The sequence below is a fragment of the Adiantum capillus-veneris genome, chromosome 10, assembly GCF_014529385.1.
Source record: "Adiantum capillus-veneris isolate H3 chromosome 10, ASM1452938v2, whole genome shotgun sequence".
NCBI classification, from domain to species: Eukaryota; Viridiplantae; Streptophyta; class Polypodiopsida; order Polypodiales; family Pteridaceae; genus Adiantum; species Adiantum capillus-veneris.
Genome location: NC_140940.1, coordinates 68,162,600 through 68,179,375, shown reverse-complemented (window position 1 = coordinate 68,179,375; position 16,776 = coordinate 68,162,600). Strand labels below are relative to the sequence as shown.

The following is a 16,776-nucleotide window of genomic DNA, read 5'->3' as shown; positions in this document are numbered from 1 at the left end:
TGTGTAGAGGTAGCTTGGAAGTAAGTGTACTTGCGAAGTACCTTTTAGGACAGTAGGATTGTAGGATTAGATTGGAGTTTGAGAATGATTGATGGACGAGACAAGTCTTAAGATCAAGGCTCAAAAAACCATAAAAAATAAGAAAACGAGTGTTTGTGGACACTTACCACAACCCCATTGTAGTAGAATCTAGGAGTAGGGTAAGTAGAATCCGAGGTGGGATCTCAGAACATTGCTCTCTCCAGAAGAATCAATTGTGAGTTGTTTAGTTGAAGCTGCAGAATTTCAGGTCTACAGCTTGAAACAACACCAAAAGACTGGCAACCACTGAATCCGGCTGGAGATTATGCTTGAAAAGAATGGGAGAGGACTTTAATTGAGGCTTGTGAATCTCCTCATCATTTGTCCCTCCCTCCACATGGTTAAAATTTTATTTTTTCTCTTGTTCCTTTTGTTTATCTTGGATTGGCTTTTTAGGGACCCGGTCTCCTAGTTCCATTAGCTTAGGTCCCTCACCAGTGATTTTCATCTCCACTGCATGATCATCCACCAAGATATCTTCTGTATCCAGAATTTGAGGAATAGAGATAGATAGTGGATACTGGATAAGCGTAGCGTGGTATTGCTGTAGGTATTGTAAGGTGCATCTCTCCAATACATTCTGGAAAGGTAAAATAAATTTAGGTAATTCCTTCAACCTATACAACTACCAAGTTGTTGTAGTAAATTGAAAAATTCCCACCTTTGACATGAATGGATTTAATGCAAAGAGGTTATGTAGTGTGTACTCTATATGAAGACATCTCCATCTCCATCTACATAATTTTGCATCAATTTGATTTGGCACTGTGACATCTTTTATGTCTCCTCTTTACAAATTTCCAGATAGCCTCCCATATGACTGCAATAATCTCTTTATGAAACTACAAAAAAACAAAATGGTTGGTCAGGTACAACAATTGCTTTATACATCTCTAGCTATACAAATACTAATTTCAAATCCTCTACACTCACACAACCTTAGTTTTTAATGGGTTCCTCGAATTTTGAATTGAGAGTCCATACCACTGGCTTGTCAAGCTCAATGCGTACTAGGCTCCAGTGATTGTTGTTTTTGTATGAAAAAACAATTGTTGTTTTCGTATGGAAAAACAATTGTTCTTACCTGGAGCATTTGGCAATGAGAAAATACCCTCTCCAAAGTACCATAAAGGGTAAGCACATACATTTGTGGATTCAAAATATATATTTTAGTATGGCTTTGTTAAGGAAGTTGACTTTTTATTAAAATGCGAAGAGTAAATGCAAGTTATTCTCCAATCCAAAGCTAGAAGCTAATACGTAAGCTAAAGCGAGATGATGGGACTTTAGACATATATGGACAATTGTATCGGTTATCTACGCATCTGGATCTTGTAATATATTGATATCCACAAATTCAATCGCTAAACTTGATACATCTGCTAGTGGTATCTTTGCTAGAAGTCCTTTCATTGAGTATAATATTTCTTTATTTCTCTCATTTATCTTAGAGGTGACTATGTGGTAGCTTTTCTTCTCAGCTTCTGTAGCAATTGATTGCTTTTCCTTCTCCCTTACTTTTTTAGCATCCTAAACATCGTGGGATTCCTACTCGGCTTTATCCATAATGTTGACTTCAAGGAGGGTAACTTCTATAAGTTTTACTTCTGGTTGTGCCTGTGCTGGAGGTATCAAGAAAATCTCTCTCATTTTGGTGTCAATGAATTCATTGGGCATGAGAATTTTTCCGTATCTTCACCTTATTCTCCTTAGTGTCTTTGTCGATAATTGTCAATTGGTGTGCATGCACAGCTACCAAGGCAAACTTCATTAAGGCATTCCAGCAAAAAGTCATCTTATGGGGAAGGGCTAGTAGAGGGAAACATTTTTCTACCTCATTGTGCCTCACATGCCTCTTCACAAATAAACCTGATCATCCTCTAGAATGGTAGCATGGGTACACACAAATCAATGCATTTTTAAGATTCTCTGATCTCCATAAATAGCCCCAAGCTTCTTTGCATTTCTCTCATTCTTCGCCCCTTTAGAATCTTCATTGGCTTTCCAGCCCTCCTTCTTTCTTGTGGCTGATATGTCCCCTGCATCAGAGCTAAATCAATCTCTCTCTCTCTCTCTCTCTCTCTCTCTCTCTCTCTCTCTCTCTCTCTCTCTCTCCTAGCATTACAGTGCATGGGGGAGTGTTTATAGTGAATGAAATGTAGCCCGCGTGCCATTAGGATAAGAAAACATTTGTATCTATGGTAGGGGGTGTGGGGATGTGGGGCGTCGATCCATATTTCTCTCTCTACAAAGAGTGGAATTATGGTGTGTGTGGGAGCACTAGGACAAGATATGTATGGACAATTCATACACAAGATATTTGATATGTATGGAATATCATATATGAGTTTTGACTCTGTGTTTGTGTGTGTGTAAGTTTTAAATTGGAAATATATTTATCATACAAATACAGCATTTGTGGATATACTAAATCTAACTAGCTCTCTTGTGGATATAATAAATCTAACTAACACTTCTTGCATGATGCATGGGGCAAGTATTGGTCCATTTGAGACAAACTATAATACCCATGATACTAAAACACTAAAACTTTGCATTGCAAAAAATGGAGTACATGCTGGGCGGAGGGTGCAAGGAAAGTCAAATGCTCATTCTTATGGAGATAAAGTAATTTAGTTGCCCTCTCTCTATAAGTCCTTCCTCAAATTCTTAGTCGTGTGGACATAAAGTAATAGTTTCCCTCTTTGTATAAGTCCTTCCTTGAACAACTCGATGTATGGTTGCTCCCGTGTGCTATGATGGAATTCGTTCTCTCTCTCTCTCTCTCTCTCTCTCTCTCTCTCTCTCTCTCTCTCTCTCTGTGTGTGTGTGTGTGTGTGTGTGTGTGTGTGTGTGTGTTTCTCGAGTCTTACCATTCACCGAGCGACATTTTTCAAGCGAACCAAAATCCAAGCGAATATTTATATAGCATGGGTCCATGTTGTCCTAAGTGGTGCGGTCTAAGCCCCATGCTCAACATCAAGGATGAAGCAGAGGGGGGATGCCACTTAGGAACCAGGTCTATAGTTTTCTTTTATTTTCTCTCTCTCTCTCTCTCTCTCTCTCTCTCATTCTCTCATATTGCATACGCAAAGTGACCTTCAAAGGCTAATACGACAGTGATCAATGTGTGATGATTCTTGTCTTCACATACTTATTCACGAGATGTGACTCGTGAGGCTTTGACTCCAAGAGCTATAGGGCACATACATGCTGCATGATCTTCCTCTCTCCTCTCACATCCCCTTGCTCTTTCTCTCATGTTGCAAATATTCTTTCTTCTCTCTTTGACCATAGCGCACAAGATTGTGCGTCCTCTCATGTGCTCTCTCTCTCTCTCTCTCTCTCTCTCTCTCTCTCTCTCTCTCTCATATTGCACATGTGCTCGTGAATGTACGCTAAGGTGGAAGCTACTGGAGGAGCAAGGCAAGCCCAAAGGTGCATTGTTGCACAAACTAGGCAAGGCATATGTGTGGGTGAGGGTCATAAGTTAGGCAAAAAATGAGGGGAAGAGAATATTTATAGTATGTATAGTATCTAACTCTTATAGTTGAGAGAGACAAGTAATCAAGGCATTCATAAGAGGGATGATGAGGGCCTCACAAGAGCCATGTGTTAGAAGCCTGATTGTTGAGCAATTTTGAAATTTTAAAATTCATAAAAGAATAACGTTCCTTGGGATGGCATCTATTCATCTTTCAGACTCTTAAAATTATAAGCCTAATTGTTGATCCCTCTTCTCCGAGAGAGAGAGAGAGAGAGAGAGAGAGAGAGAGAGAGAGAGAGAGAGAGAGAGAGAGAGAGAGAGAGAGAGTTCATAGTATGCTTGAATGAGAAGGGCAATTTATCTTAGGCCCAATCACACTAGGGCAAGGAAGCACGGGCCATGAGGAGGTTGTAGCCTCAACCCCTTGTCAAAGGGATGGCCTCATACCCTTGGCCAAGTTCTCCAAGCCGTAACCAACTGCAAAAAGTGTATGCAAGAGTTCATTTCAGAGGCATGGAACTCATAGATAATGTCTAAGCCAGAGTTTTAACCACATGAGCTACTCCCATTTTGTTTTCAAGTCCAATGCGACAATATTGTTAACAACCATCTGTAAAAGGAGGGTGGGGCAAGTGCCCTAGCGTAACAAGGAACTTGGAAGCCATTCTAAAATATGGAATGAACGGACCTTTTTTTGGCCTACTAAGGAAAGACCTTAGTGTTGGGCTACATTGGGCGTCCTTTCACGGATGGTGTCCACGTGGACGGCTAGTAGTTTTGCAGGAATACGTGAAGGCCGCGTGCAAAATTCTACTTGGAGCTGCGTGCGAGTTTGTGCTTAGATTGTCGAGGCCTGATGGCGACATTGTGAGCTGGACTGCACTAAATCAGACTCGTAGAGCGATCGCACATGACTCTAAGGAGTCCGTCCCAGCCCCCCCCCCCCCCCCCGCGGGTCCATCTTGCACCTGCAGCAGAAGGTCTTGTTTAGAGACTAGACCTCAATGCTTGTCTTGAGGCTCCTGCGAGTCCTGAACAGTGCACTTCATGACACGAGTACCCTGCCACCAGAGACTTACCCCCTGCATCGGGTAAGACCCCGTCCAAACAGGATCACCGCAAGAGCCATTTCAGATCTGCAACAAGCCAAAAGAAGGGGGGAGCTCGGAGCTCCATCACCGGCCTCTTAGGAGCCTCCTCCCCAAAAAAAGGGCCGTCAGAACAAGAGATTCGCCAATCCGCCACCGAGACTAGCTTAAACAGAGAGAACCACCAACCGGCGGGTGCCACCGAGCATCAGAGCAGCTCACACCTATCCCAGGCTTGCCCGTCAAGCCAAGAAAACCTGCAGATGGCATCATCATCAAAGCTCTGCACCTTGCTGGATGTGTGCCTTAACTTCCTCCTGCAGGGTTGGTGATGCAGGTTGAGACTCATCTTTTGCACACTCTCAAGAACTTGCTCTTGTGAGCTGAGCTCGAAAGCATGAATCAGGAGTCGAATGAGTCAATTGCCTGAGAGAGAGAGAGAGAGAGAGAGAGAGAGAGAGAGAGAGAGAGAGAGAGAGAGAGAGAGAGAGAGAGAGAGAGAGAGAGAGAGAGAGAGAGAGAGAGAGAGAGAGAGATCACAGCAGTGTTTGTTTGTAGATGCGTCCATAGTGGTCAGTGCATTCGTTGCTCTATGTGTTGTGATAATTTTTGTGATGAACTTTTGGGCTTTGAGGAAGATGACAGAAGATAGGGTCTTTGAAAGCACCCCACCTTCTCCTGAGACTAACCCAATATTAGGGAATTCAATATCGCCTTAGGAACTGCAAGGAGACTTACATATCTTCATCGTGACTGCAGGCCCCAGGTTTTACATTTGGATTTGAAGTCATCAAATATTCTTTTGGACCATGATTTTCTGCCACATTTATCTGACTATGGGCTCTCAAAGCTTTCCCCAGTGCTGCTTGATACTTATGTTACAAGTCGGAGGTTTTATTCAGCTTTGGGATATGTGGCTCCAGAAGTAGCTTGTCAAAGTATACGCCTAAGTGAGAAATGTGACGTCTACAGTTTTGGTGTTGTCTTGCTAGAGCTTGCAACTGGCAGACATCCTGTGGAAAATGCTGAAGCATATTGCATTCTACCGTGTGATGCTCTGAGATCGGCCCTTGAACGGGGACGGGGGCCTACTTGCATTGACCCAAACCTGGGACCTACTGCTCAGCTTGAGGTTATGCAGGTGTTGAAGTTGGGTCTTGTTTGCACATCTCAAATGCCTTCCAAAAGACCAAGCATGGCTGAAGTGGTGCAGGTACTCGAGTCCATACAGTCTGGCAATGATATGTGACATACACAATTCTGTATTCTTTGACCTTTCAATAGAACGTCTGTATACACTGTTCCAACAACTTTGACATAATTCTTTTCTTTTTGGGGCTGAATCCCTCTTTTGGTCTCCCCTTTATCTTGCAGCCAGGCATATCGCCTCATTCAAGGTATGCTCAATTCCCTTTGAGATTGTTCCTTGTAATGGGCAAAAGTTTGACGGACACACTTATCATTCTGCCAACTTATGATCTCTGTGATTGACAACAATTAGCTGTACCATGATAACATGCGTCCTATAATTGAATGTTTTCAAAAACTGTGTTGACGCTGCGTACCACACTTATATTGATTGATTTGGCAAACAAGGCTACTTTTTTTCGCTCGTCTTTATTTAGCCCACATCATGTACATGGAATTCAGTTTGACAACCATTTGCTTTTTGTGGATGCTACAATGATATATAGAGAGAGCATATGGAGTAGCTTATTTGATTTGATGTTTTTTGACATCAATGTTTCAGGATTATTTTGTGCCTGCCCTATCCCATAGCCATGCATCAGGGTTTTTGCTTTGGGAGCTACTTGCCTGCTCTCAATAACTCATTGCTTTTGATTACTTTTCTTCTTAATTTTTATGTAGGTCATCCATATTCTCTCTCTCTCTCTCTCTCTCTCTCTCTCTCTCTCTCTCTCTCTCTCTCTCTCTCTCTCTCCCCCCCCCCCCCCCCCCCCCCCAACCAGTAATTTTGATCAAGAAAATGGTCTCATGACCAGCTCACTAAACATGTATATGGAGTTTGTTAGTCTGTGCACTCATTCACAAAAGTAACCAGGATCGGGTAAGGCATGCCCATGCGAATAGCATGTAATGAGGTGTCTTGGTAAGAACATTTTCATCAAGCAAAGATGAAACCTGTCATTACAAGACTCTTCGTATACGTTGACCATGGCTCATCACCGTAGATTTTGAATCAAAATACATTGTACACGATTCAAGCCCGACAATTGGGAAGGAAATAAGATCATGATTGCCAATTTGAAATACTCAGTATCGAGGTGGGAAGTTGCAACTAGTGACCTTGTGCCATACCAAGGAGATGGGAACCCATGTCGGACGAGTCTCCAGAGAGAAGGTACGACTAGTGAGCACTGAGCTTGTGCCATACCGAGGAAATAAGAGCCCATATTTTACTAGCCACCAACCAAAATTATATGGCATGAGGCTTCTTCAAAGTTCATGCAAGGTCCACCCATGAGCAAGGAGGTCCACCCAAACATCCAAAATAGATCCTGTCGCAATCTCTTGGGGATGACAATATGCTTTCATGCAACCAAAGTTACCCCATATTGATCAACTCTATTTTCTTATAACCTACGATGCATAAGAGTTGTCAAGCCTCTTCAAACTAAGAAAGTAGATCACAGTCAAACTTAATCACGTTTGCCAGATGGCCACCATAAATGGATATGAAAGGCACCATTACGGGTATAAATAGCTATGCTTGAGACTTCTAAGACACATACTTTTTGTGAATGTGGCTCGAGCTTGAGATCCAATCTAGAAGTTAGTCCTCACATATCAGTCTTGCGATTAAGAAGCTGTAGAGCGTGAAGCCATCCCCTTGTAAAGGTTGGTCATGTTGGCTTGAAGAAACAAAAATGAATCATCAAACAATGCTTGACCACTAGTCAATTGGGTGATTAAAGTATCTCATAGTGAGTGAGTCCGTGCACGCGCATGCGAGATATATATATATATATATATATATATATATCATGGTGCCGAGAGTCGAGACTGTGTGGTGATGTGTACCTTACCTTTCTCCTTACCTTCCTCCTGCAGACCCTTGATTGCCTCAAAGAGAGAGAGAGAGAGAGAGAGAGAGAGAGAGAGAGAGAGAGAGAGAGAGAGAGAGAGAGATCATGGTGTCTACATGAGAGAAAGAGAGAGAGACTATTACTGTTCAAGAAAAATCATTTTTCCAAACAAGCAAAATTACTTTCCTTGAGTTTGCCAACAAGAAATTTTAGAAAATTAGGAGTACTTTTTTGGATTTTTAGACTATTTTTCTCTATTTGGGGTCGGAATTGCTCCTTTTCTCCTTGCACTCAATCGGCATTTTTGAAATTCTAAACGGCACAATATTGAGCTGACACATTCCAATGCCCCCCTCTTCCTCCTTCTTGACAACACCTTCACAGATCCTTTCATTGGCAGGCCCTCGTGATCCCTCACCTTGTTTTTGGCCTGCTAAGGACAGGCCTTAGTGTTGGGCTACCTTGGGCGTCCTTTCACGGATGTCCTCCACGTGGACGGCCAGCTCTTATTGAGGTGAGAAGAGCGTGCGAAAAACCTGCTTGGAGTCGTCTGTAGTTGCAGTTGCAGAGAGTAAGCACGCCACGTTTCCTGACGATGGGATGGAGTCGCGAGGGCCCGAGGCGGAATGGAGAGGACGCCCTGGGGCTTGTTAGAGCTCAGCATGAGTATGCGTGGTATGGATCTCCCTAAGCATGGGCAGAAAGTTTCTAGGGCCCCCCAAGGATCCCGTCGAAAGGAAAGCTCTAGCTTGACAGCATTTCAGCAAGGCCGTGCAGCTAGTAGAGAAATCACATTCCTCCGCAGGTACACCCGAAGCCCTCTCAAAGCAAAAAAGATTCGAGACTCTTTTAAACAAAATGGTGTGGGAGGCATGGGTATATTTTGGAACATCTTCACACCGTCATGTGCTAACTGACAAACGACAGCAAGATTAAGGCTTTGTAGTGACTGCGATCGAAGCTACAAGGTTTTAAGGTGGATACCTGCAACACCTCGTGGGACCTTGCCAAGGATGCAAACACAGAGATTGATAAGGCCATAGAGTTTGATCCAAAGGACGTTTCTTTCCATGTATTGAAGTCCTATGATCTTGAGAAGCAAGGGCTTTTACCTGGTGCCACTGATTCTTTGAACATAGCCCTTTCAGATGATATGGAAAATGTCATGATTCCTTCTGAGATGTGTGATGCTCTCCTCCGGCGTGCCAGCCTCCTTCTCTCCTCCAAAGGCCGGCAGAATGTGGATGCTACCATTCCTGATTTGCAGAAATGCCTCCAAATCACCCCAGATAACCCGAAGGTTCTCTAGCAGCTGGGTCTTTTCTATGAAAGGAATAAGTATTTTGCTGATGCTGAAAGGACATATGAGCATGTGTTGACGTTGGATTTCAAGTCACAAGAGTCACGGGCAGGCTTGAAGAGGTTGCAGCCTTGATTATCATGAACATTCTATGTGTAATTGCTTGTCAATGGCTTTTGTATGGTACAAGTGCAGGCTTGACAATATTGTACATCATGATAGTGGCTGAGGTTGTTTAAGCGATTGTCTAGAGATGCCAAATTTGGTGAAAACCTGGGTTGGATGATTAGTAAAGCATTAATGCAGAGTTTGGCACATGCCTCCTTTTCTATTAGGAGACTTGCTTCAATCCCTGAAGCCCCGGTGTTTAGGACAGTAGAAACAATGCTTTTCTGAGGTGCAGCCCTGAAGGTTACCTGTTGGATCTCAAATGAAGACAACGTTTTGATTTAGAGTTGTTTTACATCAGCTAGGTGATGCTTCTCTGATTTTCTCAAGTGCCTGCCTTGGTAGTGTCGAAGCTCAAAATTGTAGACGCTCAGAAAAAAGCAATGTATGTTGCTCATTGTCTGTCCCAAATGCTTTTGTTTTTCCTTTTTTGTGCTGCTAAATGCAAATTTATATGTATGACTCATAAGCAGGGATTACTCGTTGGAGTCAGTCAGTCTTGTAATGATCAGAGCGTAGCATTTGTGAAACTGCAGAGATGGTTTGTGTGTTTTTGATTCCTTTTGCTAAATACCATTCCAAAGAAATCTGTTTCCTTTTCGCTCATGAATTGTCTTTCGGGGAGTCTAGTTGCACTGCTTCTGTGTAGTGAAATAAGAAAGAAATAGTTTTATGGGCAATGCAGTTTTGTGAGGTCTTTAATTAGTTTAGTTGACTGGTTACAAAAAGTGGAAGAGATAGATGCGTTATGATGTTTGTAAGTATGGCGACTGGCCTTATTACGAGCAGAACTCACTAGAGAGTGCTTACTTGCTATAAGCTGTGATTGATTCTTTTGAGAAGTATTCAAAACTTAAATGTTTAGATAAGAAGGGTTGGTGGCTTAATGTGCTGCAGAACATCATTTTTTCTGTCAACATTCAATTCGAGGCTCCTCTTGTCATTTTTTGCTTCAAGTCTTATCTTTTTGAAGCCTTAACATATGTTGATTAACAAGGGAAAAAGAACAGGTTTGTGAAAATTGTGTTTCATTGCATGCTTATTATTATATAAGAATTTGCAAATGGGGAACTGTTATTTCCACGACCCAGGAGAGGGGATCTAGTGTAGGACACACACGGGATCTTTTGCATCTGGGTGTACCGTGGATGCTGATGTGAGTGTTCTTATTGTGGCCAATCCTTCATCAAAGGAGGCCACAAACCTCATTAGTGATGATGACACCTCTAGTAATGGAGAAAAGTCCATGAGGCTAGGCTAGCACTAAGTCAACTTTAGTGGGTGAGGTCAAGTCATGTGGGATGCATAGTTTTACAGGTGCTAAATTACGTCCTTGGAAGTTGGCCTGCTTTGAGGGTTCTTGGATCGTGGTTATGGTTGGGTGTTTCGTCTTACCCATGTCACAGGTGGTCCAAATAGCTGAGCGATCCTCTTGTGGATGTTCCATGTTTTTAGGGTTGGCTTGTTTTGACACAAAGGTTGGATATTTTTTATGGTTTGGTGTTTTGAACACCAAACCTTATGTACGGAGTCTGCAACTCTTGCTGCTTTGTAATCTGAGCTTGCTTGATCGAGAAGATTTTGGCCTCGACCCTTGCGGCGTTATGATGCTGTGTAAGCCCTTGCCGCTCTTTTGCACTGACATCTCCCTTATACTTGGCCTTCGCAACCCCAACCTTGGCAGTATTGGTAGCCTCTTACTGTATCTTTTGGTGTTTTGAACACCAAACCTTATGTACGGAGTTTGCAACTCTTGCTGCTTTGTAATCTGAGCTTGCTTGATCGAGAAGATTTTGGCCTCGACCCTTGCGGCGTTATGCTGTGTAAGCCCTTGCTGCTCTTTGGCACTGACATCTCCCTTATACTTGGCCTCCGCAACCGCAACCTTGGCAGTATTGGTAGCCTCTTACTGTATCTTTTGATCCAAGAAGGAGAAATACTCATGGCCAGGAACATCAACAAGTTGTTGGACATTGGCATTATAGATGAGCAGCAATTGCACCTTCTCGAAGACATCATGCTTGAACTCTTTGGTGCCTTTGAAGATCTCCATGGTCATGGAGGCAGAAAGGATGTGTCTCGCCTTCGATGATGCCCTTGACAAGGTCTTTGACATGGTTGGAGTGCTTGTCATGGGGAGCGACAAGGTGAGCGTATTTGATGAGGGCGTCTTGGTTCTCGGCTTTGGGGTCGACGGTGAAGACGGTGGGGAGGATGAAGGGGAGATTTTCGGCTTGGACGTCGAAGGCATAGTTGATGGGCATGAGGTCGATGATGGTGCAACTTTGACTGGGGAGGATCCAGGCTTTCTTGGTGAGTTTGATGTCAGAGATGCTCACGCCAGTGATGGCCATAAATTGGGAGGCGCCTGCTACCTTCCACATTGTGAGATATGGGAGTGTGACTAGATTGGGGATCGATCCTTAGACATTATATGATGAGCATGCAGGAGATGTAGCTTCTTTGGGATGTAGACATGAATCCTAATTTTGATCCAACAAAACACAAAGAGCTAGCTGCTACAGCTTCAGAATGCTGCATTGCTGAAGATTTCGTAAGCCTTTTGTACGTAGGGCATGCATATCCAGGACCTAACCATTGATCTTTTCTGTTTCAATTATTGTAGCCTTATCTAGGGCATATCGAGGAGTCGCGAGTCAAGTCCTAAGTTCCGGCACTGAGGATAACGCGTCCTATGACCTGTTGCTTGTGAAAAGTCTCCTTTCAACAAAAACTAGGCCTCATGCTTGCACTTTGTCCTAAATTCTAATGTTTATTGAGTTTGACTCTGTGTATGCTTGACCTGCAAGCCTACAAGCATACACAAAGCTGAGAACTGAGAAATTAACTGACAATATGTCAGTATGTGTGTGTGTGTGTGTGTGTGTGTACACAGTCAAACTTACTTGATGCAGTAACATCCTTCCTTGGCAACCACAACAAGGAAATTACAATGTGATCTTGGTGACTTGAACACTGACAGTATCATTCCAAACCCTTCCTACAATCGCCTTTTCTTCTTCCCTTGCCAAATATGGGATTAAGTAGAGACTGACAAGAATTACAACGATCTTCCTTGAATCACATATGGACTAGCTCCACATTGTGCATGTGCCAAAGAGGCACAAATTTCATGTACTAATCAGATCATTCTGCGACATACATCATGCTACCTTTTCAACACCCGTAACTTTTCCACTCCACACTTCTACATCCTTATGCAGGCCACCGTGAATCTTCACCTTGTTAACTCTTCAATGTGTAGTTTTATTTTTATAAAAGTGAGACACTCTCTCTCTCTCTCTCTCTCTCTCTCTCTCTCTCTATAATTTTTTTTCTCTCAAAAGGTGTGTACAAGGCAAAGAGGGAACGGAGTCTTTTTACTTCGTTAGGGTAGTAGCAAATTTCAAATCTCCGCCCTCTCATGAACCCACGTGTCCGACTTTCCCGTTTCGTAATAGCGAATTTCAAATCTCTGCCCTCTCATGAACCCACGTGTCCGACTTTCCCGTTTAATATGGCTCGTATGCTTTTCGACAGCGCTACGCCAGCATATTCTGCCTCTATTTGACTGTGGCTTTTGAATTCTCTTCTGACCTCGAATTTCAAATCTCTACCCTCTCATGAACCCATGTGTCCAACTTTCCCGTTTAATATGGCTCGTATGCTTTTCGACAGCGCTACGCCATCATATTCTGCCTCTATTTGACTGCGGCTTCTGAATTCTCTTCTGACCTCCACCCTTGAGCTAATTTCTCTTTGCCTTCGCACTCTGGCGGAGCTCTTGGTGCTTACAAGCAGGCCCCTTTGAAAGGAAATTCATGAGACAGATGCTCATATTAAGCACGCGTTCTCCGAGGATCGAGTATGTCGACCGCCATGAGAGGTTTGTTTTAACTGGGGTGGGAGACAAGCCTCTAACCTGATATCGAGGCATCACCCCCTCGGTCCTCCTGCCTTCTCTTCTCGTCGAGAAACAGGACAAAGATTACCTGCTTGAAAGTTCTTCAACAAACCTCGTTGTGCAATAGCATCCCTTAAAAACTACGCTGTCAAAAGCTACCTGATCGTCTCCACACGCAGTTCGCATGTTACAGAGCTTGTTGGCCAGTATGTATGTTAAGTGCAGTTCACTTGTCAGGGCACAACAAGTTGTTGATGAGCTTCCAGTCCGGGATGTCATCGGTTGGACTGCACTTCTTGCAGGATATGCTCGACATGGGCAGCGTCACGAAGCTATCGGTTGTTTTCATCGCTTGCAAAGCAAGGGCCTCTCTCCGGATGCAGTCAGAGGTTGTTGGAGAAGAATGTCGTGCTTGGCAAGGCGCTGGTATACATGTATGCTAATTGTGGTGTACTTTGGAAAGCACAACAAGTTCTGGATGAGCTTCCCACCCGAGATGTCATCTCTTGGACTGCATTAATTGCAGGATATGCCCAACAAATCCAGGGCCAGGAAGCTTTGAATTGTTTCCATTGTATGCGAAGTGAGGGTTTCTCTCCAAATGCATTCACCTACGCTTGAATTTTGAAGGCTGAAGGAGTACGAGCGGAAGTGCGACGCGAGAGAGAGTGCGAGAAGAAGAGCACGACGATATGGTGAACTCGCTCTACTGTAATGTGTAGAGCATAGTGAGTTCTTATTAGGTTTTTACAAAAGAACATGTGTACATACCTGGCGGCCCGCCCACTTACCTGGGTGACCACATTGGGCTTTATACCCCAACAACCTCCCACTTAAAGTCCAATGTGGTACTTTAAGTGTGAGAGAAGCTACTATACAAGCTAATATACAAGAGATGTAGAGAAGTGATGTACTACCCTACACCTAACTGCTTGCGAAAATGCGCAAAGCTCTCTGAGGGAAGTCCTTTTGTAAGTAGATCAGCAGGATTTTCTGTGGTGTGAACTTTGACAAGCTGAAGTTGCTTATCCTCGAGCATTTCCCTGATGAAATGATACTTCACATCCACATGCTTTGTCTTTGAGTGATAAACTGGATTGCGAGCCAATTGTATAGCACTTTGACTATCACAATATAACACAGGCATCTCTTCTTTGATTCCCAAATCTGTTACTAGTCGATTAAGCCAAATTGATTCTTTGCATGCCTCTGATGCTGCAACATATTCAGCCTCTGTAGTAGACTGAGTAACACAATTGTAATCTAGAACTCCATGATACTGTTCCACCAGCCAATGTAAAGACATACCCTGACGTAGACCTTCGATTGTCTAAGTCACCTGCATAATCTGAGTCTGTAAAACCCTTTACACTTAGCTCCTGACTCCCATAGCATATACGCATACTCTTTGTAGCTTTCAGGTATCTCAATATTCCTTTCACTGCCTCCCAATGTTTCTTGCCTGGGTTTGACATGTATCGACTTACTACTCCCACTGCATATGCAATGTCTGGGCGAGTAGCAATCATTGCATACATCAAACTACCCACTGCAGACGCATATGGAATCTTATCCATTTCAGCCTGTTCTTCCTCAGACATAGGACAATCTTGTTTGCTAAGTTTCACATATGGTGGCAATGGAACACTCAGTGCCTTTCCCTTGTCAATATACTCTGTTTGAGATAACCAAATCAACTTCTATGATCTGTCTCTCTCAATGCGCATACCAAGTATATGACTTGCCTCACCCATGTCTTTCATGTCAAACGATTTTGCCATCTTTGACTTCAAAGCTGAAATTTCTTCCAAGTGCTTGCCAGCAATCAACATGTCATCCACATACAAAATAAGGATCAGCCAACTACCATCCTTAGCCTTCTTTGTATATAGACAGTGATCGAACTCACTACGTTTGTAGCCTTGAGAAAGCATAAACTTGTGGAATTTATGGTACCATGCCCTCGGTGATTGTTTTAAGCCATAAAGACTCTTTAACAACTGGCATACCCAATCTTCCTTGCCTTTCTCAACAAACCCTTCTGGCTGCTGCATGTAAATTTCCACATCTAAATCACCATGCAAGAACGTTGTCTTGACATCCATTTGGTGCAACACCAAATCTAATATGGCAACCAATGCAAGAAAGCATCTCAATGTAGTCATCTTGACCACCGGAGAGAAGACTTCATCAAAGTCAATGCCTTGTTCTTGCTCAAAGCCCTTGGCGACAAGCCTTGCTTTGTACTTTGGCTGACTATCATGAGCGGTGATCTTATACCTGTAAACCCATTTACAAGGTAGAGCCTTTTTGCCCCGTGGTAATTTAACTAGCTTCCATGTCTGGTTTTTATGCAGAGCTGTCATCTCTGACTGCATGGCCAATTGCCAATTCCCGAAGTCCTTCATTTGCACTGCTTCCTTGTAACATGAAGGCTCATTGCAATCAGTCAACATGACATAGTTCATAGATGGAACAAACCTATAAGGAGGTCGCGTGACACGTCCAGATCTACGCACAATAGGTGGCTCAGGCTCAGCCACAACCTGTGGTTCCACTCTATCCTGTCCTTGCTCCTCTTGAGCCCTGACATTATGTCTTGCACGTGCAGGTCCATCTTCTTGGAAGACAACTCTTCTAATCTCCTCAACCCTCTCTGGTTTAGAATGATATTTGGATTCATTAAAGTAAACATCTTGCTGCAGACAACCTTTCTGGATTCGGGATCCCAAAGTCTGTACCCCATCTCACCAGAATTACCATAGCCTAGAAAGATGCACTTTCTACTCTTTGGCTCAAGTTTGTTCCTAAATTCCTTTGGAACGTGAGTATATGCCTCACAGCCAAAGACTCTGAGATGCTTGTATGAGGGCATTTTGCCTGACCATACCATCTCTGGCACTGAATCCTTCTGCAAAACCTTGCTAGGAGATCTATTTACAAGATGAACAGTTGTTGATACAGCTTCAACCCAAAACCCATTTGGCAGCTGTGCATTAGACAACATACTTCTGACCTTTTCTTGTATGGTCCTATTCATCCTCTCAGCAACACCATTTTGAGGAGGATTGTAAGGAGCAGTATGTTCACGTTTTATACCTTTTGACTCACAAAAGTCCTGAAAGGCCTTTGAAACATACTCTCCACCATTGTCAGTGCGTAAGCATTTAAGCTTCTTGCCACTCTGATTCTCCACAAGTGTCACAAACGTTTTGAAAACACTAAACGCTTCATCCTTGTGCTTGAGAAAGTAAACCCATACTTTCCTCGAGTAATCATATATAAATGTCATAAAGTAAGAAGCTCCCCCTACAGATAGGTTAGGCATAGGTCCACACAAATCACTATGAACAAGTGACAACTGTGTATCTCTTCTACTGCTTCTATGATTATGTGGTTGCTGTGTTTGCTTACCATACAAACAATGTTCACAGAATTCAAAATCATTAAATGAAAATCCAGGCAAATAACCATAACGAGACAAGATTTCCATTCCCTTCTTGGACATATGTCCTAACCGGCTATGCCACAAAGAAACGTTCGGCTACTAGGTTACATTGATTACATTTTTAGAGACATTTGATACATAAATCATGTAAAGTCCTCCAGACTTTACTCCATGTGCTACTGTCATAGAACCCTTGGATATCTTCCACATGTTCTGTCCAAAAGTGGTGACGTAGCCAGCATCATCAAGTAAA

At 43.1% G+C, this 16,776-nt stretch overlaps 2 protein-coding genes and 1 pseudogene across 2 annotated transcripts; all 3 read left to right on the top strand.

The window, feature by feature from the left end:
* The first annotated feature begins 1,143 nt into the window (after positions 1 to 1,143).
* LOC147449003 (putative LRR receptor-like serine/threonine-protein kinase At1g12460 pseudogene) lies at positions 1,144 to 5,928 on the top strand (annotated as a pseudogene).
* Positions 5,929 to 8,213: 2,285 nt separating this feature from the next.
* On the top strand, positions 8,214 to 9,582 carry LOC147449002 (uncharacterized). Its single transcript, XM_086521390.1, has 3 exons — positions 8,214 to 8,508; positions 8,641 to 8,671; positions 8,785 to 9,582. Exons 1-3 carry the CDS (start codon positions 8,330 to 8,332, stop codon positions 9,010 to 9,012), a joined length of 438 nt encoding a protein of 145 aa, XP_086377516.1. The 5' UTR covers positions 8,214 to 8,329; the 3' UTR covers positions 9,013 to 9,582.
* A 345-nt stretch (positions 9,583 to 9,927) lies between these two features.
* On the top strand, positions 9,928 to 12,260 carry LOC147449001 (uncharacterized). Its single transcript, XM_086521389.1, has one exon. It carries the CDS (start codon positions 11,157 to 11,159, stop codon positions 11,577 to 11,579), a length of 423 nt encoding a protein of 140 aa, XP_086377515.1. The 5' UTR covers positions 9,928 to 11,156; the 3' UTR covers positions 11,580 to 12,260.
* The last annotated feature ends 4,516 nt before the right edge of the window (positions 12,261 to 16,776 follow it).

Coding starts and splice junctions, on each gene's coding strand:
- LOC147449002 (XM_086521390.1), top strand. CDS start 8,330: ATGGAGAGGACGCCCTGGGGCTTGTTAGAGCTCAGCATGAGTATGCGT. Junction 8,509..8,640: donor GAAATCACATTCCTCCGCAG/GTACACCCGAAG, acceptor AGCAAGATTAAG/GCTTTGTAGTGACTGCGATC. Junction 8,672..8,784: donor ACTGCGATCGAAGCTACAAG/GTTTTAAGGTGG, acceptor CATGTATTGAAG/TCCTATGATCTTGAGAAGCA.
- LOC147449001 (XM_086521389.1), top strand. CDS start 11,157: ATGAGCAGCAATTGCACCTTCTCGAAGACATCATGCTTGAACTCTTTG.